A 26636-nucleotide genomic window follows, 5' to 3' on the forward strand; every position below is an offset into this window, starting at 1 on the left:
TGAACAAATATTGAACCCTCCATTATAAAACCAGAGAAACTTAAGCACCAAACACTATGTCTTGTTCAGGAGACCAAAGCTAGCCAGTGGTAGAAACTAAGTATGGACCTAGGCAACCAACTCCAAAGCTACTGTTTTTACTTATGAAATACATTTTACTGATATTTATCCCACAACTACTTTCCTGTTCCTGTCCTGTCATGAGAAAGTGAATTCTTTCTCCTGATGAGATGAGTAAATCTTTTTCTTCTAAATTTTCAGCAATAAATATAAGGAATACTTAAAGCATGTAAGAGTATCAAAGCAAAGCAGTTCACCCCATTTCTTCTCATCATCAGGGCAAATCAATTCTCCCATTCACAAGGCAAGCATGCCTTCCATGTATGAAAGCTAGACCATGCTGCCAGAAGTCTCACAGCCTGGTGACATGCAATAGAAAACACGAATGAAACATGGATCTCCGGTGCTCTTTGACACAATTTTCTTTTTATGAGACAGGTAGTAAACATCAGAAGCACGTTCTGAGACCTGAGTCTCTTGAAGGAACAGATGAAGAGGATCCAGTGACAGCCCTGGAGTGGGACCCACTCTCCACTGACTACCTGCTGGTGGCTAATTTGCATTATGGCATCCGCCTGCTGGATTCTGAATCACTTTATTGCATCACAACGTTTAGTTTTCCCAGTGCAGCAGTGTCTGTGCAGTGCTTAGCCTGGGTGCCCAGTGCTCCAGGCATGTTTATAACCGGAGGTAAATGTATCCATATTCCTGAAAGTTTCACATGTGTGAATATTCACTAACTGAACTTGATAGGTTGATTAGCATCCACAAATATTTAATATTCTAAATGTCTGATTTATAAAGTGTGTCACTGACATGACTGAAGTTAAATTAAGGCACCGTATTTCCTGTCTGTGAAAAAAATATATATACATGCAACGTACCTGTGTTTATGTGTACACAAACAACAAACAGTTGGATTCCAGGTATGAGTGGAGGATAGCGAAGGTACTGAATGGAAAATAATCAAATTTCCTGATAGGAGCTCGATTAGCCTCATTAATTTGAACGGATCATCGCCAGCTATGCCAAAGTAGTTAAGTATTTTCAATCAAATTTAAAAAGGAAAGTGATGTATAGTTCCTGCCTGAGAGAAGCTGTCAAGGTAGGTAATGACATCTGAAACAATGGAAGAATTTAGGAGTGGCAGTGTGACACCCAGCTTTACCATTTACTAAGGCTCGGAGAGAGAGGAGGAGAGAGAGACATGGCTAACCATTCCACAAGAGTTACATTTATTCCATGAGAGTTACATTTACTTGGCATAGAATAATATTATTTTTCCTCTCCATGGTTTGTGAGATTCTGTACTTGTTTTACTTTTGCAGTTTTAATTTACATAAAGAATAGCTGGATTCTTAATTTATATATTTTATTAAACTTTAAGATTGTGGGATTTTTATGAATATTAGATAAGAAAAATGCTTAAATATATTTATTACTATGAAGATAAACTTCATATACCACAAAATTCATCTGTTTCAACCACAGCTCAGTGATTTCTAGTCTATTCTCAAAGCTGTATGACCATCATATCAATCCAGAGTATTTTTTACCCAACAAAACCTGTACCCACTAATAACCAAGTATCATGTTCCTCTCGAGACCCTGAAAAGCCCACATGCATGTAAACGGATAATCTACTTTCTGTCTCTGAGTTTGCCTATTGGGGGCATTTCAGGCAATCATTCCAAATGTGGTCTTTTGTGTTTGCTCCTTTCACATAATACAGCATTTTCAAGATTCATCTATGTGGTAGCATGGATCAGCTTTGTCACACATTCCTGTCATAAATAATATCTCCTTATGCGATTTGTCACTGGTAGCTATGTAAGCTCTTCACACTTTAGGTGACTATGAATACTGTTGTTTATGAGCATCAGTGCAGAACTGCTATGTAAAATTATTTATAAACACTGATAAAATTGCTGGGTAATAAGGTGATATTATGTGTGATTGCTTGAAGCTCGGGCAGACTATTCTCCAAAGCAGCTAGCTCCTGAAGAAAGATTTGGAGAAAGGGCAATTTTCAAGCTTGTTTGATTTATCTGGCTGAAAGCAGGTAATGAGAAGTTGATGGATATTTCAATACAGAAGGATTCCTTAGTGTTAGAAATGGACAACTTTCTTTGCCTGGCCATTTCCTGGAATTACTATTGTCAGTGGAGATTGTCTGTGATCATCCTGTATAATGACCTTCACAGTAGAGAGATTCTAAGAAAGACAGTATCTAGCCAGGCATTGGTGGCGCGCGCCTTTAATCCCAGCACTCTGGAGGCAGAGGTAGCTGGATCTCTGGTCTACAAGAGCTAGTTCCAGGACAGTCTCCAAAACCACAGAGAAACTCTGTCTTGAAAAACAAAACAAAACAAAAAAGGCAGTTTCCAACCCTGTGTCAGAGTGCAATGGAATAAAAAATAATCATATCCCAAATATAAAACTGGAGCAGGACATCAGCCATTTCTTTTGATTGCATCATTAATATTTCAATGATATCAGTGATTACCTCTGGACATCTTATTGTTACTTCTATGACTGGGTATTTTAATGTCAAACAAAATGTGTTGATGTTTCCATTTCTGATGATCTGACTAGATTCTCAAGTGGGCATTTTACGAATTTGGAATGTTTCAAGAACAACACCTATCGATAATTTTAAATTAAAGAAAACGGGATTTCACTGCTTACATGTAGTTAATTCTCCTCCAAAGAAAAAATGTAAGTAAAAATATAAAAGCTTTAGTATTTCACAATATTGTATTGTACACATAAAGTGACACAATATAAATTTATCACATATTTTATACTGCTGAAAAGCATTTTAAAGAGTTAGTCTTGATAATATGTATACTGAATATACTGAAGGGTCCATCAAAACCACAAAATAGCTAGTTTTCCTAATATAAAATTATTTAGAGCCAACCTCCATTTGCAAAAATGATAATATTCATGTAATCTTAATTTATTGCTGTGAGGAAGATGAAACAATAATATATATTGGTGAGAATTATCAAGAATGATGGGATTAAATAAAATTGGCCCAGCAGGTATAATTCATATTTTAAGTATACCTCATTTACAAGCTACAAAGTTTGTGGCAAAAGAAATGTTAAAATAATCCCAGTGTTCTAATTATAGGACTTAAAAATCTGGGTTTCACTTTTGGCCATCAGTTGTCACCGAATTTATAGAATTTTGAGTTATTTCTACTCTGTTTTTGCGCATTACTTTCTGGTTGTTTGCTGATTTTCTAATGTGAGATAGTCAAACACATCTTCTAAATAAACAATCTGGAACATTGGAAGAAGTTTTTAATTAGATTTTTGGTTAAAGTAAACAAGAATAAAATTGACTTTATTAGGTCTATCATAATCATTCTGCCCACTTGCTAGTGTAACCATATTGTGACTGCAAAAACCATGGACTAAGGAATGTTTTTCTCCAATTAAAATATAATTAAATAGTTTCTCCCACCCCTCTCATGTCTGATCCCCTCGAATTCACAAACTCATCTTCTTTTTACCGTTACTGTGACACATAACCTAAAAGAATAAACAGAGATACAATCTACTGAATTCATTCAGTGTTGGATCTATGTGTATGCTTCTAGGGATCACCACTGGGTACTACATAGCCAATCATGGAGCTTTTGATTAAAAATAGTATTATTAATAATAATAATCTAGGACTGGGGCTTAGTGGTTAAGAGAGAGCTTGCTGGTCTTTCAGAGGACTTGAGTTCAATTCCCATTACTCACATAGGCAGCTCACACTACCTGTAACCTCAGCTTCAGGATAGCTGATACCTTCATTTGGCCCTGATAGGCAGCTGTACACATGTAGACACACACAGACACAAACACACACACACACTCACACACACACATGCACACACACGCGCGCACACACTGATTTAGAATAATCATTTCCCCTTTAATCAAGCCTATGTTTCTATGTTTCCTCCTAAAACTATAAAAAATTAGCAACGGGTATTAAAATTAAAGTTTTTTTTCTAATTCAGAAATCACTGATAGTTAGAAGTTAACATATTTGAACCCCAACCATTTTCGTAAACTTATACCTTTTTGTAGCATCCCAACTTTTCAGGGATTTGAACCTGGGTTTAGAAGAATCCGAACTGGTGGCTAATGTTGGAGAGGCTAGCTAGCATTTTGCACATGACTTCTATGGACTTTTTCAGTCTGCATTGCTTTCTTTGTTTTGTCATTGTGGCTCTTCATATCATGGAAGAATTTAGGATTTAGACTTCATAATTCTTTTCTTTCATAATTTTCTGACTATGAAATTGTCCATATATATTAGCAAAAAGCCAGACACTAAAGAATTATATACTAATATTGTTATTTTTGAGTAGTATCTTTCAAATAGTCTGTTGTTAGATAGTCTTCCAGGCTTATTTTCCTAGTTCGCATTAAATATAATAACTTGAATTAAGAACCGTTATGAAATGAAATTTAAAAAATAAAGACATTTAATTCTAAATAACAAAAATTCCAAGCAGTTTGAAGTAGAACATTGTCAAGACCATTCATGATGTCAAATAATTAAATTATCAAGGGAACATTATGGATCATGTTACCTTTTGCCCATACTGCATGCCACTGAACTAAACTGGTTGCTATCAAATGCCTATTTTATTATTATCATTATGGTTTGGACTCCCTGTTACTTTCAGGCTCAAAGAAATGAGCAATATCTATAATGAATGCAACAAGCACTTTCTTATACTTTAAACAGAAAGTAAAATACTAAGAGGTATTTGTGCATATTTTAATGCATAATTAATAGTAGGTTGTACTAATAATTTACAATGGTATCAAGTAACAGAAGCAATTCTCACTGGCTTGAAAATTAATTCATAAAGTTATTTGAATTGACAGAAAGCCGTCACCAATGTGAGTGGTTGGGTGTGAAGCTTTCGTACTGTTCATTTTGTGTGTGTGAGACTTCTCTCCATGGAACTGTAGAGTATATGTGCACATGTATGTACCTCTGTGTGTAGAGGAAGCAGAGGGCATTGGATCCATTGGAGAAGGACCTTCAGATATTTGGGGGACAACCAGATTTGTTTCACAGGTTCTTGAATTCCAACTCTAGTTGTCATGATTGTACGGCAAGCTCTTAGCTGCTGAGATGTCTCTTCTAGCCTCCTAGGGCAGTGTTTTGAAAGGAGATTGTTTTTAAAAATCATATCACATTTTAATTTATGGAGATAAACACACTACACATTCTTAAACGGCTAAGATTCCTGACTAATTTTCTGTCATATGGTTTATCTGTACTTGTATATACTTCTATAACATAATCAAGTTTTATGCTCATATTTCTACAATTTTGGTGATTCTGAGGAATTAGAAACTGTGCTCATTGATATAGATTATGAATTTAGAACAAAACAGGAAATTGAAATAGATGAGCTCCCATGATTTTATTTTAGAGAAATGTGATTGTTATTTTCCTTCATGTTTTAGTTTCAGTCCAGTCTCCAAACAAAAATCATTATACATCATCCACAAGTGAAGCAGTTCCGCCCCCGAATTTGACACAGAATCAAGCATTTTCTCTTCCTCCTGGTCATGTTGTGTGCTGTTTCTTGGATGGTGGAGTTGGGCTTTATGACATGGGAGCCAAGAAGTGGGATTTTCTTAGGGAATTGGTATGTCCTCCATTCCTTCTATTAGGCACAATGCTTATTTTGTATAAATTTGGAATATTTATATACATCTGTGGATTAATATTGTTAAACTTATTTGCTAGGTAATAATGCTCTGATGTTTTTGTTGTTGAAACATTTTAGAAAATAACACAGAGTAATAATAACAACAACAACAACAAAAAGCTGGGAATGTGGCTCATTGGTACTGGGCTTGTCTTATGTTTGAGACCTGGTTTAGTCCCTAGCTGCACAAATGAGTAAAAAGCAAAGAGGGGACAGCAGTATGCTATTGGAGGAAAAATGACTTGAGTGTCCTCTTCTCTTGGAAGCCAAGAAGTAGAGATGGAGTAGGGGAACTGCAGAGATACACCCTTTTAAAACAGGGCCCCCAAGATCTGTACCTGATCATGAGGCCTTACCTCCCAAAATGTCTGCCACTTCTGAAAAATACAAACAGGTTGATCTGTTGATGGACCCTTGAGGCATCTCTTAGCATTTGGGAGGCCTGCTTCTGGTTGCTGCATCACTGGGCATCAAAACCTTCAAAAAAGGGTTTAAAATTAAGCAAAATTCTCTAATTTTCTCTATCACACATATCATTTCTTTTTGGCATGAAGAAAACAAGAAATACTTGATTTTGATATATGAGTTTTCAGGTTTCCAAAGCTGAAATTTGAAAGCATAACAGCAGGAAAATACTTTTTTTAAGTATAAGTAATAGAAATTATCAACTTGTGTATGTTCTTGTTACTGTACATGTATAAATTTTATTATATATTGTTTTATTAATAAGGGCTTCCTCCAGAATATGATTTTGTAAAAATAATATAATGAACCCTAGGGCCACGTGGAAACTATATTTGACTGCAAGTTCAAGCCTGATGATCCAAACCTTTTAGCAACAGCTTCATTTGATGGCACTATAAAAGTCTGGGATATAAACACCTTAACAGCAGTGTACACCTCTCCTGGTAATGAAGGTATCATCTTTGCTCTTTCGTGGGCTCCAGGTAAGACTTCCTTTTTATTAAAATCTGAATGAAATAAAGCGACTGTCCTAAAATTTTATTCAAATTTATCTTCTTCATTAAGGTTTAGTCTCCTTCAAATGACTCTAAGAGGCAAGTTAATAGCCGCATTTGGTCAGTTTCGTTTCTCTGAAATGTAAGGCTTTAGCATAGATCACCTACATCAGCTTCTATGAGATGTAAGGCTTTAGCATAGATCACCTATGCAAGAACTTTGACTCCTGGACTGTTAAGATAACAGCCACATAGAAGACCTACAGTAAATCTTGATGATCTGAATATTATCTTATTCTGGTTGTATTTGTAGAGCTATGCCTTTAAAGATTAATGGATTTTGCATGACAAAAATTTTTCCCAAAAAAATTTCATGTGATTCCAATTTGTGAAAATAAAAACTCTCTAACAGTGGTTTCATTTTTGTGTATTTTTTTCATTTTTTAAAAAGAAATATTGTTTGTGTTTTAAGTGAAATTTTTATTTGATCAGCTTACAAAAAGGTTTTCCTATTAAAATATTATTAGATAGTCAGGAAATATGAATAGTAACACATTCACATAATACATAGGAGCTACTGATACCTTGGGGGATTATGCTTATAGTAATTGGTTTGATAACACAACCATCTCTGTCTTTTCAACTGCTATGCTGAATTATTTATGATCTCCAAATGTTATCAGAGATTTGTTCAAAAAAATTTAGTAGGGATGTAGACTAAATAAAGTGACCATGTAACTCTTGAAGTTATATAGCTAATATATCCATTTCATGGTTCTCTTTAATAGTTTATTTATTGATAACAATTACATGATTATACTTTTGAAAATTTCCATTGTAAATATTCTAAGAGCCAAGCCCAGTGATTTGAGTTTAATCTGCTGGTACATGCACTGTAGACTGGGAAAACCAATTCCTATAAATCTTCCTCTATTAAGTTCCAAAACATGTACATTATCCTCCCCACACAAATAATCAACCTTAATACTTAAATAAAGTTTAAGTCTTCCCTTTTCAAAAATTACGTTTTTAAAAGAGTCACATTTGTAGAAAATATTAAATGTGTAATATCCAACCAATTTTGTCCTAAGGTGACTTAAATTGCATTGCTGGTGCGACTTCCCAAAATGGCGCTTTTATTTGGGATGTTCAAAAAGGCAAAATGATACAGCGATTTAATGAGGTAAGATTAGCTTATTGCTGTTGAGTGGCATGCTTGTAAGGATTCAGGCATTATGCTGGCCTGCTCCTGTCACTTGGCAGAATGTACTCAGACAGTACCCTGGTCAGCCCAAGTGCAAAGGACCCATTTAAAAGAAAGACCTTTGCCCACATATGCTTTGTTTTAGCTCTCTTCTGTTTCCTGCTCCTTTCTTCCCGTTTTTCTGTTTCCTCTCTCTTTCCTGCTGTTGCCCCTCGGGCAGACAGGACGTTTCATGAGAGAAAGTCATGTCTACATGTCTTAACAATAACAGCATTGATGATTTTGATGACTTTTGAAATGACATTGTTCAAAGAGGTTCTTGCTATGTTCCCTGGGGTACACTGAAAAGGATTACAGTCCAGTAAGACTGTCACAATGTAACCAGGACTATGACCTTCCCCTAAGCTTTCTGAATGTCTTGTACCCACTTACCTGCTATGAAGGCTTTATGTCTTTCTTTTTTTCTTTTCCTTTTTGGTATCTTCCCCTCCCTCCTCTCCTCCTGTTTCTTCCTCCCACCTCTCTTTTATACCCCCTCATCCACTCCTCCTCCATCTCCGTTCAGATGGGGTAAGGCCTCCCATGGGAATCAACAAAACATGGCAGCTTTATATCATTCCTCAAGTCCTTAGAACAGATACCTTCCCTAAAGGATGTTTTCCTGTATAGATGATCAACAGGTTCGTTTAAATTACCTCGTAAGGAAGAGGCAATGGTGTGTCTTTCTTCTTTCCCAGAAAGCCTCTGAAAAGATGGAGATCTTAGAATCTTTTGAGCAATTTAGATAGAATGTCATGTATCCACCCATGGCCATAGAGAGTCAGATCCCATTATTCTGCCCAGATATCAAAGGCCCCAAAGTCTGAGATTTTGATTTTAGGAGCTGCAGGGTATGAAAGAGATAGCTATCCTGAATGCCAATACAGCTTTCTAATATTTGATTAGGTATCTGATTTGTAAGGATCAAAAGAATCCCTACTAAGTGAAGTCAAGAGAATTAAGGTATATGCTTGGCTATAAACAAAATTCATAATATTATTCTTAAAAAGCAGAGGTGCTCTTTACAAATATAAAGGGACTAGTCCCATTTTTAACTCACTTGTATGAATTTACCTTCTGTGGTTCTTCAACGTAATAAAAACCACTGAAAATTGTCTGAACAGTTTGAGGGTATGTTCTTGTAAATCAACCTTAAAGTGGCATTTATAAGTTCCTTTGACTTTACCTTGATAGCAGCTATGATTTAAGCAATTCATAAAACAAAGAAAGTTTGATTCAAATCTAGGAATGGGCTGGTTACAACTTTTATTTTCCTCATCCCAGAGTTGATGAAAGACATTCCCCAGTTTAATAGATTCCTTGTGCTTTAAGAGTTGTCCTCACATGGGATATAACTGCACCTCTTAGGTCCATTCAAGTCCTAGAAATTCTCCAATTATCTTAATGAAAACCAACCTTCGAAACGAGAGCAAGATGAGTGCAAAAACTTACTGACATTATATCTTGTGGTAGTCTGTGTTTGGATGCCAGAAGGTGAATGTCAGCAGCTGTACACTGGACTTCACAGGGACAGACAAGTGAATCTAAATCCATGGGTGGCCGGAGAAGCCAACTTTAACTTAATTTGTCTGTGTTTACATAAATAACTAATGTGAGAGCACCCAGTCTGGTTGACCCTTGGGGCCAACAAAAGCGAGAGCCTAATTTATGTTTAGCAAATCTGTTTGTAAGAGTGGCCACTCCTTTATATATTTTTAAACTACATATTCAGATGCTGATTGTGCGAGCTGGATGAAACCACTAAACTAGACTCCTCCATGAATGGAAAGAAAGGTTTATTGGGGAATTCAAACTGTCAGACTGTCTTTTAGAAGACAAAGACAGTATCAAGAAAGCAGGGAGAGCCTTGCCTGCTTTTAAAAGACAGGTTGTGGGGAGGAGGGAACCTGTACACTGGAACAGCCTAGTAGCTAGAGCAGGGGGAGTGGAACAGACAGCCTGGGAGCTAGTCCTGGGACTTTGATCTGTTGTGCACTTGTTTGAGTTAATTGGGAACTAGAGTTCCCATTGGGGAGGTGGTTATCTGCAATGGTGCATAAGGGAAGTAAAGGCTTCCCCTGGTAAACACAAACCCACTTTACAAGATTCCCAGGAATGCTAACTGTAAGTAGCAATCCTGTTTGCCCAGTCAGAGTCCACCCTGTGCTGAGCCTACATTATCATTTGGGACGTTGTCAGTATCACTACTGTTTGGGGCCCACTTTGAACCTAGAACTGGGAGAAGTCTGGGGACTCACCACAAAAGTGGAGACCTTGACTGAGTTTGAATCCACAGAACCTACCTAAACCTCTGGTGCAGTAGCATATTTGCTTTAAACCCCGTGTTTGTGCAAGGCAATTTGTGGAAAACAGTATAGGAGAATTCCTGAAGATTTGAGAGTCAGCTAGTCTGGTACATGCAGCTGTGATCATCAGAAAGAGATATTGTATAAAAAATATGAAGAGCAAGGACTTATAATAAGATTGTCCTCTAAACTCTACATGCATGCCACCCCAGGTGTACCCTGGTTTTTCACACACATGCACATACATAACACACACAAAAACGTTGGCTGTGTGTGAGCATATACACAGATTTCTGCCACTGGCATTCATATCTATGTTAGGGTCACCTAGAATAAGTTGCTAATAAAAATAATTCCTAGAAATAACTACGATTTTTAAAAAGGGATATTTAATTTTTACTGATAACTGCTTTATATTTTTTAAGCATGGGAAAAATGGAATATTCTACATTGCTTGGAGCCATAGAGATTCTAAGCGAATAGCAACCTGCAGTAGCGATGGCTTTTGGTAAGTACTGTATCTGATAGTAAGAAGTTCACCGGTCTAGAAAGGATGCCTTTTCTCATCTCAGTTTTATATTTTGTTTGTACAATGTACCATTATAAATTTTATTTAAATCCCCACATAGGCACATGCTGAATTGGTATGATTTATCATGATTAAAGAACAATGCAATGCAAAAGCATTTTTTTTGGTTTTTCAAGACCAAAAAATTCTGTATTGTTTTGGAGGCTCTCTTGGAACTCGCTCTGTAGACCAGGATGGCCTCGAACTCACAGAGATCCACCTGCCTCTGCCTCCCGAGTGCTGGGATTAGAGGCGTGCACCACCAACGCCCAGCTTGCAAAAGCATTTTAAAGTACAAAGTGAATCAAATATAGAGTTTGTTTGTCTGTTTTGAGGGTCTCTTAAGGATTAGACTGGCCTTCAGTTCCCCATGTAGCTGAGGATGACTTTGAACTCCTGATCCCTCTGTCTCCGCCTTCCAAGTGTGGGATTACAAGTGTATGCCACCATGCCTGGCACGGACATTGCCTTCTAAATGAAAACACTAAACTGGAAGAATGAATTGCCCTATGGGTACTCAACTTCTCAGAAATTTTCAGATTTTCAGATTCACAGATTCAACTATTTATTAAAGGATGAAAGCTTTTGAAAATCAGAATATGACAATGAGCTGAAAAGGCCTCCTGTGGAGCTAATTTCACTGTGCTTCCAGTGTACATGTGTTTTTAATCCTGATAAGTCCCAGGAAAGAGTGAATTTCCAAGTAAAAACCCATGCAGAAATAACTACCTTGTTTTAAGTTAATGCTACTTTGTATTATGAATGAAGTGAAGTTATCATTGAGTGTTGCTTGTTGAGGGTGGTGAAACTTGTCTTCATTAGACTTTGCTGTACAAAGTCCACTTTTACCCGTAGTCATTTAGAAAATCACAATGGGAAAAAACAAGGTTAAACAAAAGCATATTTTGCAAGGGAATTGGTGGTGCATGCCTTTAATCCCAGCACTCACTCAGGAACAAAGGCAGGTGGATCTCTGTGAGTTCAAAGCCTGCCTGGTCTATGGGTTTGAAGTCAGTCTGGTCTGCTGAGTGAGTTCCAGGACAATCTCCAAAGCAATACAGAGAAACCCTGTCTCAAAATACAAAACAAAAAAAGAGCATATTTCACAAGTTACCATTAGTGATTTTCCTCCTTAAAGAGTGATTTGATAATTGGCATATACTAAATGATAAAAACATACTTAAGAATAATCCATAATTGACATCACCATTCATCTTCAGGGCATCATTTAGCTTCATTTGTTAACATCAGCCATCCCCAAAGTGCAGGCATGCCTAGTAAGTGTTGACAGGCTAAATGTAATTCAAAAGTATCTTCCATGGTGATCTGGAACAGCTTCTTGTATATGCACGGGAATCAATGGCACTTGAATTGTGGTGATAATAAAATAGGTTATTTAGTAATGCGACTTAAATTCAGAGATCTTTAGTGTAGGAAGGCATCCTTTATAACTTGGTCACAGGATCCTGCATTAAGGATCTCTGAATTGAAGTTTCACATCTGAATATACACCAGGGAGAATACCATAATGTAGTTTTTGATCTTGGTGAAAGAGTTCATTGACTGAACTTTGTGAATGAGCAAGGAAAAATAAATTTTAAGCACTTAAGTTTCAAGCTGAAAATCTAGTCCATAAGTTATATCACATCTGATAGTATATGAAATTATATTTTTCTATAGTTAAGAAATCTTTCCAAGAAAATAGCTTCAGAATCAATTATCACCTCTAATTTGATTTAAATGGATTATGGAAATTCATATTATGTGAAGTAGACTTGTAATTGGTATCATCTTTTATGTATGGTTTCTCTCTCACTCACTGGTGTGTGTGTGTGTGTGTGTGTGTGTGTGTGTTTGTGTGTGTGTGTGCTTCAGGGTCTCTCTGTATAACCTTGACTGACCTGGAACTTTTTATGTAGACCAGGCTAGCCTTGAACTCAGACATCTACAGGCCTCTGTCTCCTGAGTGGTTGGATTAAAGGCCTGTGCCGCCACACCTGGCACCTCTTCTCCCTTTAAGACTTCTTTGCAATTTGCAGATATGGCTTTTATCTTAGAATACTGACCTTTGAAACTTGACATTATGACTTTGTTTCCCTAATTCTAGTATTATTCGAACAATTGATGGTAAACTACTGCACAGGTACAAGCACCCGGCTGCAGTGTTCGGCTGTGATTGGAGTCAAAGCAACAAGTAAGTTCTCTTTTCCTAAGTAACAATTATATTTCAGAGACTGGAAAAGACTGGAAAGCTGCTCTCATAGATAGCACCTATTTTCCAAGGATGCTACTGACTTTATCTAGCGAATGAGGAGCTTTGGAACGGCCCGTTTTTTTGGCTGTTTGTTGTCTACAGTGCTTTCTTTCTTCCTTCCTTCCTTTGTCTCTCTCTCTCTCTCTCTCTCTCTCTCTCTCTCTCTCTCTCTCTCTCTCTCTCTCTCTCTTCTTCTTCTTCTTCTTCTTCTTCTTCTTCTTCTTCTTCTTCTTCTTCTTCTTCTTCTTCTCTCTCTCTCCTTTTTTTTTTTTGGTTTTTCGAGACAGGGTTTCTCTGTAGCTTTGGAGCCTGTCCTGGAACTCACTCTGTAGAGCAGGCTGGTCTTGGAAACTTGTAGAAATTCGCCTATCTTTGTCTCCCAAGTGCTGGGATTAAAGGCATGTGCCATCACGGCGCTTTCTTATATGACGTAAGCATACTGATTTACCATCCTGAAAATAATTTTATAAAAATGGATGGCACTAGAAGAAACCATCCTGAGTGAGGTAACCTAGTCACAAAAAGATAAACATGAGCCGGGCAGTGGTGGCACACACCTTTAATCCCAGCACTCGGGAGGCAGAGGCAGGCGGATCTCTGAGAGTTTGAGGCTGGGCTAGACCCACAGCCTCGAAAACAATACAGAAGAAACCCTGTCTCGTAAAAACGAAAAAAAAAAAAGATAAACATGGCATGTACTCTCTCATATATGGTTTTTAGACATAGATCTGGGGAGTGCCAGCCTACAATCCCATGGCCAGAGAGTCTGGGAAACAGAACCTTCATTCAGTGGCTGATGGAACAGGAGGCAGACTCCCACAGCTAAGCACTAAGCTGAACTCAATAGTAACAGAGAGGGAGGACTGATGACCAAAAGGATTAAGACTGGGCTGGGTTAACCCCCAGAAGCAGCTGACCTGACAAGGGTTAGCTCTTGAATCCCAGACTGAGGCCTGGAATCGAGCATGGACTGATCAAGACCCGCTGGATGTGGGTGTCAGTAAAGAGGCCTAGGTAATATATTGAGCCTTGGGTAGTAGATCAGTATTTATCCCAGGTATACAAATGGACTTTGGGCTCCCATCCAACAATGAGAGATGCACTCTCACCCTAGACTCTCGGGGGAGGGTCTAGGCCCTGCCCTGGATGAAATGACAGACTATGGACACTCCCATAGTGGGTGTTACCCTCCCTGGGGAAATGAGGGGATATTGGAGGGGTTGGTGGGAGGGCACGGGAGGAGGGGAGGGAAAGGGAGAGGAACCTGGAATTGACATGTGAAGCAACCTTGTTTCTTATCTAAATTTAAATTTAAAAATAAAATAAAATAAAAATAATAATTTTATAAAACACTGCCTATTTTATGTGCGACCCCAGGATAGAAATGTGGTTCTTTTAGGCATCTATGCACTTCCACATTGTTTTTCTACCTTCCCCCAGCTTGAGCAGCAGCCTCTGCATTGCGTAATTTCCCGAGATGTAGAACTTTTGTGGGTGGATTTGAAAGACAGGCTTGCATGAGAATTACTTATCCTGTAGAAATCAGCTCCCATTTATAATTCAACACAAGTAAAATTCCACTAAAATTGGACCGGCAACTGACTGCATTTCAAATAATTTTGCTTAAAAGCTTCTTTCGATGGTGTATAAATACGTGTTTTAAAAGGAAGCTTTTTTTAGATATTGTCAAAAACAACATGAATTCTCTTTTGCTTCCTTGTACTAAAAATGGAAAACATAAATAAATATTAAAAAACATACTTCCTGAATCGAATAACGTACAATACAAAATAATGGATCTGTGTTTCTTCCATTAGGTATGTCCCAGTCATGTCCCAGTCCCAGTCAATAACAGAATTTGTTTGTATATTTGCTGATGACCAGGCCAGCTTCCCCCCACCCCCAAATCTTTTCTTGTCCTGAAGACTAACAGTAACTGACAAGAAAAACTGACTTGAGGAGCCTTTGGTGTTGAATTTTTTTCATACTCTATCATTTCATGCCATATCATAACCACCATTGCTGGTTATACTTGTAGGAAAAGTGAAGATGAGAAGCAGAATCAACTTCAATAGATTGAGACTGCTATATTGAAATTGCAGGGGGCCCCGACTTTTCCATGGGATGAAGGTGAATCACATTTAGAAGGGCTGGGATCACACACACACACACACACACACACACACACACACACACACACACACACACACACACACACACACACACAGATATACACACAGGAAGTATCAGGTTGGGAGTAAGCAGTTTTATGGCTGGGGTCTATTGCCCAATACAACCTGACAATTCCGCATGACCTGAGGTTACTGTTCTCTATTTGAATATCCATATATCTACTACTCTAATACGGCCCTTCCAGATACACAGTTTAGGTATTTATGTGGTTGGTTTTGGATTCCTTCAAAGTCCTTTCGGGAGTTAGACATTTTATTGTGTTTGCCCGTTCTTCAGTCGCCTGCTGTTTTCCCATCAGCACAGAGGCTGCGCTTTGATCTTCTGCTGCTCTGCAGTTACTGGTCTGCTTTTCTAGCAGTGGCCAGGCTTCTCAGGCTGCAGCCTGGCAGGAATTTCATTCCCTTCAGGTACCAGCTCCATGGCTGCCACCAAATATAGCTTTTAATTAAATCACTGTCATTCTATTTATCAATAAGACTCAGGAGTCAGAAGCCAGGGTGAAAACCTGCTTGCTCAGAGAGGTTATTAGCAACTAGCCAACCTTTCTCTCTTTGCCAGCTTCCCTGAAAGAGATTGCCCTTCCCCTCCACCAAAACAAAAACAAAACAAAACAAACAAACAAAATCCCACACCACTCAAAGTCACTCCCTACTACTTCCTGTGCATCTCTTTATCCTCTTCCAGATGCCCTCTGACTCTCTATGATTACTTACTGTCAGCTAGTCGACACCTAGGCCACCTGACACAAAGCTGATTTTATTTAATTAACACAAATGCAAACTCGGAATTCACAGTGTGATTGACTATCCAGCAACAGTCACCTTTGTTATATTGGGATCAGGTTGAAAATTTTAAACAGAGGCACGAGGACTGGGGATCCTAGTCAGAGGCAGAATGCTTGTCCAGCATATGTGAGTCCTAGAGTTTCTCCTCCCAGTACAAGGAACAAAAAGAAACCATAGATCCTCACACACCATTCTTCTGGGCAAATCCCTGAATATTGTCCCATTGACCATAGGATAAAAATGCAAGCTCTCTCTTTAAGCATTAAAAAATAATGCATTAAATCTTGGAAGACCTTTTTAAGCATTAAAAAAAATTCATTGAATCTTGGAAGACAACCAGTGTTGTAGTCTTAGAGACAGCAACTTTACAGTAATAGATGAAAGATCAGGCTTCTGGTTGTTCTTCCTTAGAGAGTAAAGAGAACCCACAAGACCCTCAAACTCTCTCCTTAGGAGAGACATTTTAATTTTTTATGGATATTTTAAGTTTTTATTAGTATATACAATATTAGGTTTTGTTACTGTGTAGTCAGGCAAAATGTGTTTCTGTTCCCTCCTCTTATTTTTCCCCCATATTCTTGAAAACCCTGTTTCTTTCCACTCCTCCTGAAATACTCTTTTCTGCTTTCATGTCACATTTGTCCTATTGGTTCCCTCCCTTCAAGGTCTACCAGATTCATAGCATGTATGGTCAACTTATACTCATACCGACACTTAAGCCTGAATCTGAATAGGAGACAGCCTGGGTTACCTGGCTTAATACAATACTTTCTAGATTGGTCCATACCAAACACTACAGCACTACAGATTTCTGTATGGCCTACCATGTGAACTGTAAGTGAGGACACTGTAAAGAAACACCCAGATGGTCACTCCATGATGGAGGGAGTATTATTGTGGGGAGAGAGAGACAGGAAGAGAGAGAGAGAGAGAGACAGGGAGACAACAGAGAGACAGAGAGAGACACAGAGAGACAGAGACAGAGAGTGACCATCCAGAGACATCTGGAAGAGTGCAGGAAAGAGAGAGAAAGAAGCCATGGCCAGGGCTAGTGAGGTGGGGATGTGAAGAAACCATGTGGGTTATAAGGAGGATGAGTAGCTAGGAGGAAGGAAGCTGGTGAACTGGATGGAGTAGCCTGGGAGTTTCGAACAGAGGAGGAGGTGGGCTAGTGGTGGCTTTGAGATATATAACAAGTACATTTGAACAGGAGCTGAAGGAGCCTGGAGACCAACATGGGCTTTGATCCACTGATAGGAGACACAGGTATCTGCTAGAGACAAGAGAATGACTCTTTGGGAGAAGGATGAGACGGAACCATCTCATAAATTCCTAAGGGAAGCCAGATTTTATCCAATAGCAAGAAATCCATCTATAGTCCAGTGTAAGCTGAGCCTAGAGTGAATTTTGGGCGAAGTCAGTGGGCCTGCCCTTTGCGGGGGATAGGTCTCCTTTTGAAGCTGACAACAACCTTGTCCTTGTTTCTCCAAGGCATCCAAAAACACTCACTGTCAGTTTCCTGAACTAATTACTTGATTTTTTTACTTCAAAATTTCACTCATATTGCCCCCCTTTATTTAACATTTTGTTCCCTTGCCATACTGACATAAAGTTGGACATAAATAATATCTACCTGGTTCTCAAAACAAAAACTACTTTTTAAATTTAAATATTTGTTAGAAAATTTTACACATGTATACAGTGTAGTTTATCATATTTCCCACTCACTCACTCACTCTTCCTTCTCCTCCCAGGCACTACCCCTCCCAACACCTCATCCTACAAACAAATATTGTATAGAAAATTTTTTCATGACTTCAAAATCCTAACAATTTTCTCATAAAACATGCACCAGTGCACTTGATAAATTGAATTTTTAATTGTGTAGTTGGAACATTATGACTATTTCTCCCTCATAGATATTTTCCTATCTGTTTTATTTTGTCACGATGAACACCATGACCAAAAGCACCTTGTGGAGAAAAGACATAGTCTGTGACTGAGGGAAATTATGGCAGGAATCTGAAGCAGGTGCTGAAGCAGACCCCGGATGAAAGCTGCTTACTGACTTACTTCCTCCTGCATATTCAGCTCCATTTCTTACACAGTCCTGCCACCTACCCAGGATTAGAACCTCCCACAGTGAGCTGGGCCCTCCTGCACCAACTAGCAGTAAAGAAAATGCTCTATAGACATGCTGAGAGGAGATTTTGATGGGGGCAGTTTTCCCCTGAGATTCCCTCTTTCTAAGTGTGTCAAGTTGACAACCAAGATTAACTGTCACAATTGTGTTCAATCATTAGATACTGAAAAACCAATTGGTATGTCACTTACAAAGTCCATACTCAAGAGCTGTTCAATCAAAATAGGAGGACTCGCAAAAGCAAATCTCATAATGCTTTGAGTAATGTTAGGAGTTTGTATCAGGCCACATTCATAGCTATCCTAAGTCACTTGTGGCCATGGGATGAGTGATGGACATGCCTGCCAGGATATGTGAGATTATTGGCTGTCTTATGTTTTGTTCAGTAGAATATTCTTTGTAGCACAATAAATAAAAGAACCAGAGACAGACATTGGGATTCAAGCTTCAAGCTGAAGACCAGAAAAACAAAGAAGCCATCACTGGCTCAGCTATTACCAAAGGGTTGATCCTCAAACTGTTCCTGATTTCACTGCTCCTCAGATTCACTCAGACTGCTTTGCTTTCCACATGGTGGCTAGAGACTAACTCTCAGACTGAATGCTAGTTCTGAGATCCTGCTCCTGTCCTATATACCTCCCTAATGCTAGGATTAAAAGTGTGTGATCCCAGGTGCTGAGATCACCTTTGTGTGAGCTGTTTCTTTTAGGACTGGATTCAATTTTGTGTAGTCAGTGTGACCCTGAACTAACTGAAATCCATGTACCTCTTAATCCCTAGTCCATGGACTAAAGGTGTTGCTAACTAGTATGGCTACTTTGCTACGTTGATCTCTAGTGGCTTTAATAAATCATAAACAATATATCACCACAATTCTTAGCTAATACCATCCAAAGTGTCTCAGTTCCCTATTCTCTCTAGAAGGAAGAGACTGCGTTAACATTGGTCAGTGTAGCTGCCCCTCAAGTAGGCTTGTGTCTAGCAGGTTCATAATTTCCTCAGTTTTGCTTAGTAGCCATAGTTCCTTCCCAGGTTCAGTGTTGATCATCAGGTTTAAGTAGAATTGTGCTTTCATAGTTTTGAGAATGAACACATCAAAGATTGCGTTGTATTTCCATGGGATTCTTATTTGCATCTAATACAGTTTAAACTGAATGGAAAAGCTACCGAGGAGGAATGGAAAGGTGTAGATGACTTATTGCAAAAGTCCTTGTCTGCAGTAAGCTTTCCAAGTTTCCTTCCAGAGAAGTCTTTGCTCTTTGTTCCCATTCCACAAAGAGAAAAAAATCAATAAAGTTCTATGGTGTATCATAATTAATTGGGTGACCAGCAAGTAAAAAAACCTCATCATTTACCATTTGGGGCTCTTCTAAGACAAAATAGTTGAAAATGTACTGTTTTAGAAACGTAAGATATTTTAAGCCTGAGCTGTTGAAAGTCAACTTAGGATCTATAATAAATGAAGCACAAAACCAACCAATTAAAATGGAACACTGAAAATGAAATGACATGATTATTCAGTTTCTACAAATGAGCAGCTGCATGATCATGCATAATATATATGTATATATGTATGTATTCTATTATATTAAGGAAGCAAGAATAACATCCTTAGTAATAGAACTGTGACATATTTTAAAAGTTGTTAGTAGTAATTAATCTTTGATTGTCATATTTTAATATTCCACGGGTGGCATTTCAGAGACATGATAGCTACTGGCTGTGAAGACAAAAACGTCCGGGTCTTCTATGTAGCCACTAGCTCTAACCAGCCACTGAAAGTGTTCAGTGGGCACACAGCCAGAGTCTTCCACGTTAAGTGGTCTCCTCTGAGGGAAGGCATTCTCTGCAGTGGTTCTGATGATGGGTATGTATCTCTGAATTCTAATTTTCTTGTATTTTAAATCACAAGTTTGCAGTTTCCAGAAAAACATGTCATGTTAACATATAAATAAAATTATTTAAGGAGAGATAAAATGAGTACTTAACACATAGACAACTAATAAGGAGACAAAATAAGTTCTAAAAACTATTTTAAATCCCATCGTGATTATACTTGCCACAGTATTCCTGATTTTAATTTTCTTGTATATTTTGCTCAATGTGGATGCTTTTCTCTAGTTTATTATCAAGAATAGTCATAGAAACTGATTGTAAACACAGAAGATCTAAATAAATCCTTATGAAATGAGATAATTTATAACATTTTATGTTTAATATAGAAAATATTTGTACTCTTATCAAAACTGGAATGAAAAACTAACTTTAGCATAAAGAGAAACAATAGAAATAAGAGTAATTTTACATTTTTCTCTATTGGCAAGCATTTCTTTTCCTTTTGATATTATAATTTGATAATCACTATTTGCAGATAAGAAAAAATATCAAAAATAATCTTACTTTGCACCAGTTAAAGACATGTTACACAATACCTCCAGATTCATATTGGATAGCTGAGGGTTTTCCCCTTTACATTCCAATTAACTAGGAGAAGTTATTTGAAATTTAACTTTTAGTATGACTATTGTGTGCAGTTGAATATACTTTTATTGATGCGATTATTCCAGTCTCTCTCAGCAAAGACTTTAACATCTAAAGTCTATTCTGCATGGAAAATTGTGTCAGAATTATACTTTTCTAAGTTATAATCTTTAAGGACATGAAATTTTCACTTGAATGACAATTATAAGTCTTTACAAAATGCAGCTTGTTTATTCCCATGTAGTAGTCCTAGATGACATTTATTTATTTCTAATGTGTCTTTTGCTTTTAAACAAAGCAAAATGTTCTGGGTATCCTAGCCAGCCTTTATATATCTAGTAGTTCATATTAAATCCTTTCTTATTTATTTATATAAATTCTGAAACATTTTATTTTCCTTCGTTTGATTTAAAATTTTTTATATAATGTATTTGGATCATTTTCCTTCCCTTCCCCCTGTCTCCCTTTCATGTTCTTTCTCCCTCTTCTTCCCTCTCCCAAAACAAAACAAAAATCAAAACAAATAAAAATACAAAAACTACAAAAAATAGTTTATAAAGTTCCAAAAGACTATATTTTTATCAGTAATAAATTACCAGTAAAGGGTAGGAAAAAACTGTGTTGCAATAGATAACTGTAACATGTTCATTTATGTCAGCAGTAAAGAGAAAATTCTCATGTCTGGGACGTAAATGCTTTTTAGGAGTTTTATGGTTTTTCATACATAGGTGGTTTGCTTGCATCTGTATACCTTGTGTGTGTTTGGTGCCCATGGAGGTCAGAAGAGGGCATCAGATCACCTGGACCTGGGGTTGCAGATGGTTGGGAGCCATCCCGTGGGTGCCAGTAATTGAACCCATATCTCCTGGATGAGCAGCTATTGCTTTTAGCCTTCCAGCCATATCTCCAACCCCATACAATGCTTTTTAAATATGTTAAGAAATAAGCATAGTGTCCTAATAAGACAATGTTAATATTTGTGAGAAATTATCGTGGAGACATAAAATTGTCTTTCAGCTCTGTTCGAATCTGGGATTACACTCAGGATGCTTGCATCAGCATTCTCAATGGACACACTGCCCCTGTGAGGGGATTAACGTGGAACACTGAGATTCCATACCTACTAATATCCGGAAGCTGGGACTCTACTATCAAAGTATGGGATACTCGGGGAGGAGTTTGTCTAGACACTGTGTACGATCATGGTGCAGATGTATATGGTAATTTTTTCCATGTATTTGTTATTTTGGTGTAATAAGTATTGGGATGCTTATTTCTTGAGCAATGAAATATTTATAATAAATCACAGCATTTCACTTTGAGATGACATTATATCAAATTGGAGAAAACACAAATCTGTTTTTTATAAAATATTAGAGTCACTCAAAATCTAGCCAAAGAAGACGAGACAGAGTATTCAGAAGATGCCACTCTGTAGCATGTGGAGCTCATTCTGCATGAATTGTGTTTCTGTGTACATACACGGTGTGCGCATATGCAGTTTGGGTTTTGTCACTTCCCTTACTCCAGAGGTAATTACAGAATATGAAATTTTTAACAGCACAGATACAACTTATCTGTGTCTTGGTTAGCATTTCTGTTGCTGTGACAAAGCACCATGACCAAAAGCTGGCTGGGGAGGAAAGGGTTTATTTGGTTTACACTTCAGCATTGCTGTTCAGCACTGAAGGAAGTCAGGACAGGAACTCAAACAGGGCAGGATCCCAGAGGCAGAAGCTGAGGCAGAGGCCCTGGAGGGTAGCTGCTTACTGACTTCTCATGGCTTCTTCAGCCTGTCTTCTTACAGAACCCAGGAGTTGCAGGCCTGGAATGGCACCACCCACCATGGGCTGGGCCCTCCTGCATTGATGACTCAATGAGAAAATGCCTTTTCCAGCTGGATCTCAGGGAGGCATTTCCTCAGCTGAGGCTCCTTCCTCTGATGACTCTAGCTTGTGTCAAGTTGATCTATCCATTACCTTATTTGAGGGGATTGTAAGCAATGTTTTTTTTTCCTTGACCATCACAATTGTTAATACAACTAAGCTTGGGATAGAAAACAAATTACTCATCTATTTGTGTTTTCTGTCAGTCTTAAGCATTGCTGGGATAAGTAGGTAAATTAATTCTAGGGAAGGCAGACCCAATCCATGCATTCACAACCATGTGGTTTCCCTCAGTAGCCTTCTAGTTGAGGATGAGTGACTCTAGCCCTAGGTGAAGGGCTGAAGGCAGTCAGTGATTGCTGAGTGAGGGAAAAATGAGTTTTACCCCAGGGATGAATATTCAGTAGTCATCAATCTCAAGTGGTCAGCCCTAAACACATGTGTATCTGAGAAACACTAGACAGCATCAGTAGGCTTTGTGTGTATATAAATACATACATGTACATATAAAACAGAAATAATTATAGAATGCATCTGAATCTAAGGAGTATGGAGTGGGAGGGGGAAGGAATAGAATGTTATTGTACTCATTTATGAAATTCCATATACATAATATGTAACATAAAATATATTTTTATAAAATATAATACATGTATAATTCTTTTCCTGGTGTCTAAACTTAAAGGTCTCCAGATTTTCATTTTGAAACTAGAAGTTTCATTTATTCATCTGTCAATTCATAGATGTCATGAGCCTGAAGGGAATTACAGTGTACTCACTGCTTAACCAAATGAAACTTTGCTTTCTCATAATCATACATTTCTAACTATATAGGATATACTAAGCAACTTACTAGCTCTTAATATTAATTAAATGCAAGTAGAAGTTTGGGTCAGAGAGAGCCTTTGAGTTACGTTTCTTCAAAGCTTCAATGTTTTGAAAGTTTAATTAAAAAGTGCACATTTTTAATAAAGCATTTTTCCAGGTCTACTTCTGTTAAAACAGGCGTTTTCTTTCCCCTCAATCAGGTTTAACTTGCCATCCAAGTCGTCCCTTCACCATGGCTTCCTGCTCCCGAGATTCTACAGTGAGACTCTGGTCATTAATACCTTTAATCACCCCTTTACAAATAAATATTCTGGCAGACAGATCTTGGGAAGAAATAATCGGGAACACTGGTATTGAATATGTGCATGCACTTGATTTTATCTTTTAACAATATTTTCTAAGAAAGGTTTCCTCACTGAGTCGTTGTTTCTCCCCAGACCATGCTGTAAAAGAAGGCAGTCCTCCTCTCCTGTGTGGTAAAGTGTCCAGGGACACTAAGCAAGAAGCAGAAAAACTCACGTGTAACCCTCAAGTGAAAAAGCTAAGGTTGCTTTCAGAATGTCTTTCAGTAAGTAATACAGAAACTCTGAGTGGACATTGTCCCCTTAGGCAGATTACGTCACCGTGCACGTATCTTTAAACTGTAGCCTGTTTGAACTCACCACCCCAGCTCAGGACATGCATTTCCCCAAGGTCTGTACAAAACTGGAGAGTAGATCTAAAACCAGAAGAGAAAATGAGATCGTGTATTTCGTTTTCTGTTGATTTTTTAATTCACAGAACTGTGTGATATAATACCCCAGAAGGGCTGAAATAACCGAGAATTTCTCTTCTGTGGGGTTTTCTTTTTGATTATTCCATACCTATTTTCAGCCTCCAGGGGGCAGTGACAACTTGTGGAACTTGGTTGCTGTGATTAACGGACAAGATGATAGCTTGCTTCCTCAGAACTACAGCAAAGGAATGATGCATTTGAAACACCTGATTAAATTTAGAACAGTAAGTGAAGTACACGAGTATGGTATGCTCAAACCAAGTTTTCCAATTTTTAACTCTTAAAGCGAAAATAATTGTTGGTAGACTGAAATAAACACTGAGAAGATAAAATAGTAAGACTAATGAGGAAAGTACAAATTATTTGAGAATTGGTTAAGGTGGTCATAGTTTATATAGATTGAATTCCAGGAATTTTCAAGTTGAGTTGGGACACCATGAAAGTTTTATCTTTACCCTGTTACCTGGGGTTGTCATAGCTTACCTTATAGACGCTTTTGACTATTAGCTATATTGTGCCTGAGATAATATACATCATCAACAACAAAATCTGCCCTTGGAGCTAAAAAAAGCTATATATATATATATATATATATATATATATATATATATATATATGTACATCAATCTGAACATCAATGGTTCAGACAGCAAGGAAATTACACTAGGAATAAGATTTGATAATTACCTTCATTAAAAGAATCCTTAAGTCACGAACTAAATGTCTGATAACTTTTAGAAAAACGGATTTACAATATGGGAACCGAAGTGAGTGAGGAATTTCTCCTCTCATTTGAAAGCATTTTTATAGTTCTAAACAGTTGTGTCTCACCATCTTTGGCCTCTGGAATTCTAGATAACCCACAGTGGAAGAGAGTAAGCAAAGTGGGATGCACCTCTTCCAAAGGGCGTACTCAATTTCCAGAGTAAAATACCACTTTAAACATTTAATTTCCAATATTATATGCTTTTAAAGTATCTATTCTCATACTCATCTACCTATTTATGATTTCCTTTTTCAGTCTGAGGCTCAAGAACTAACAACAATCAAGGTGTCTAAATTCGGTGGAGGTGTTGGAGCACCCACTAAGGAGAAAAAACTGAAGGAAGCTGCTGAACTGCACCTGAGATTAGGACAAATTCAGAGATACTGTGAACTTATGGTAGAGCTTGGAGAGGTAGTGTGCTATTAAAGGAAAACCACTGAGTCTAACATAGTACCCCACATGTTAGGAACAGAATTCATCCCATATAGAAGTTAACTTTCCCATATATAAGTATTTCTTTGCCAACCTGACATCAGGTGTATTTCATTGAGAAATAGCACAGTGAAGTCTCCAGGGTAGCAACATCTGTCCCATGTAGAAACACCCTGCAGGGTCTTAGTCCAAACACGGAAGGTTGATCTGGGTCTGCGGAAGAGTAAGTGCACCGCTCACCCTTTCCCAGCCTCCTCTGGAGACAGTCAGGTGCAGCAGGGAGTCTACTCAAGCTGGAACTCATTTATTACCACACAGCAAGCATCTTTTAAAGTTAAAAACTGCAGCCTATCACACACCTAGGTGCCCTAGCCTTTACCTAGTGAACACGGAGCTGTTCATGCAGTGACCTCATATGGTTCAAGCTAGGCAACCGATCATCCTGTTTTGTAAACAACTCAGGACTTGCCCATCTGACTTCACCTCACTGCCATCTTTGACTGGCTCATGTACCCTACACACCCATGTCCCAAAGAAGACCTACCAAAGCACAAATTTTGGAGTGTAGTTCAACCATCTGTGCTTGGTTTGATAAGCCCTCCTGGCTATTCTCTATGCTGACGGGTGAGAATTGCTGCCAAGACCTTTTTAATGTATCTGTGTTGGCTGATCTGCTTAGAGTAGAATCTCGTCCACTTGTCACAACTGGATTCCACCCTGGCTGGAAGAGGAATTTTTCAGTGGGTGCATGTAAGATGTGACTGGGACTGTTACAGTTTCTAAAGAAGACTAAAGCAATAAGACACATTTTCAGAAAAGCTTATAGTGAATAGGTACAAATAAAATTTAGAACATGGACTTCCTTTGACATGTGGGTACCAAATGAATTGGAATACAGAGATAGATGAAGGGGATTCTACTCTTGGTCGTGGATACTGATTACATGGTCATGAAAGCCCATTAGTCTTTTACCTTTTTTTTCCCCAAATGTATTTTAGATCATTACCTCTCTACCACAACATACCAAAGGGGAGGGTGGCATGGATACAGTACTTTATTACTTTTTAAGTACCTCAAGGTTGGTAACATTTTTATTAGCAACTATGGTATTAAGAGCACAGGTCTAGGGCCTGGAGGTGCCTCAATGGTTTGGAATGCTTGCTGCTCTTGCAGAGGGCCAGAGTTTGGTTTCCAGCACTTTCACAAACACCCATACC

At 38.0% G+C, this 26636-nt stretch overlaps 1 protein-coding gene across 4 annotated transcripts in view; it reads left to right on the top strand.

Moving 5' to 3' along the window:
* Positions 1-26636, top strand: part of Wdr17 (WD repeat domain 17) — a 77622-nt gene that overhangs the window by 31183 nt on the left and 19803 nt on the right. For all 4 annotated transcript variants that reach the window (XR_005871140.1, XM_040731790.1, XM_040731792.1 and 1 more), the window contains 13 exons: positions 499-750; positions 2656-2778; positions 5553-5737; positions 6579-6747; positions 7851-7942; positions 10734-10816; positions 12984-13070; positions 19954-20118; positions 21750-21952; positions 23647-23796; positions 23884-24014; positions 24320-24445; positions 25243-25398. Coding sequence is in view for 3 of the 4 variants with exons in the window: in XM_040731790.1 (XP_040587724.1) it covers positions 499-750; positions 2656-2778; positions 5553-5737; positions 6579-6747; positions 7851-7942; positions 10734-10816; positions 12984-13070; positions 19954-20118; positions 21750-21952; positions 23647-23796; positions 23884-24014; positions 24320-24445; positions 25243-25398 (1922 nt within the window). In the remaining variant the exon portion in view is untranslated. The remainder of the gene's footprint in view (positions 1-498; positions 751-2655; positions 2779-5552; positions 5738-6578; positions 6748-7850; positions 7943-10733; positions 10817-12983; positions 13071-19953; positions 20119-21749; positions 21953-23646; positions 23797-23883; positions 24015-24319; positions 24446-25242; positions 25399-26636) is intronic.

This window comes from Mesocricetus auratus, unplaced genomic scaffold, assembly GCF_017639785.1.
Source record: "Mesocricetus auratus isolate SY011 unplaced genomic scaffold, BCM_Maur_2.0 Super-Scaffold_100026, whole genome shotgun sequence".
Classification (NCBI taxonomy): domain Eukaryota; kingdom Metazoa; phylum Chordata; class Mammalia; order Rodentia; family Cricetidae; genus Mesocricetus; species Mesocricetus auratus.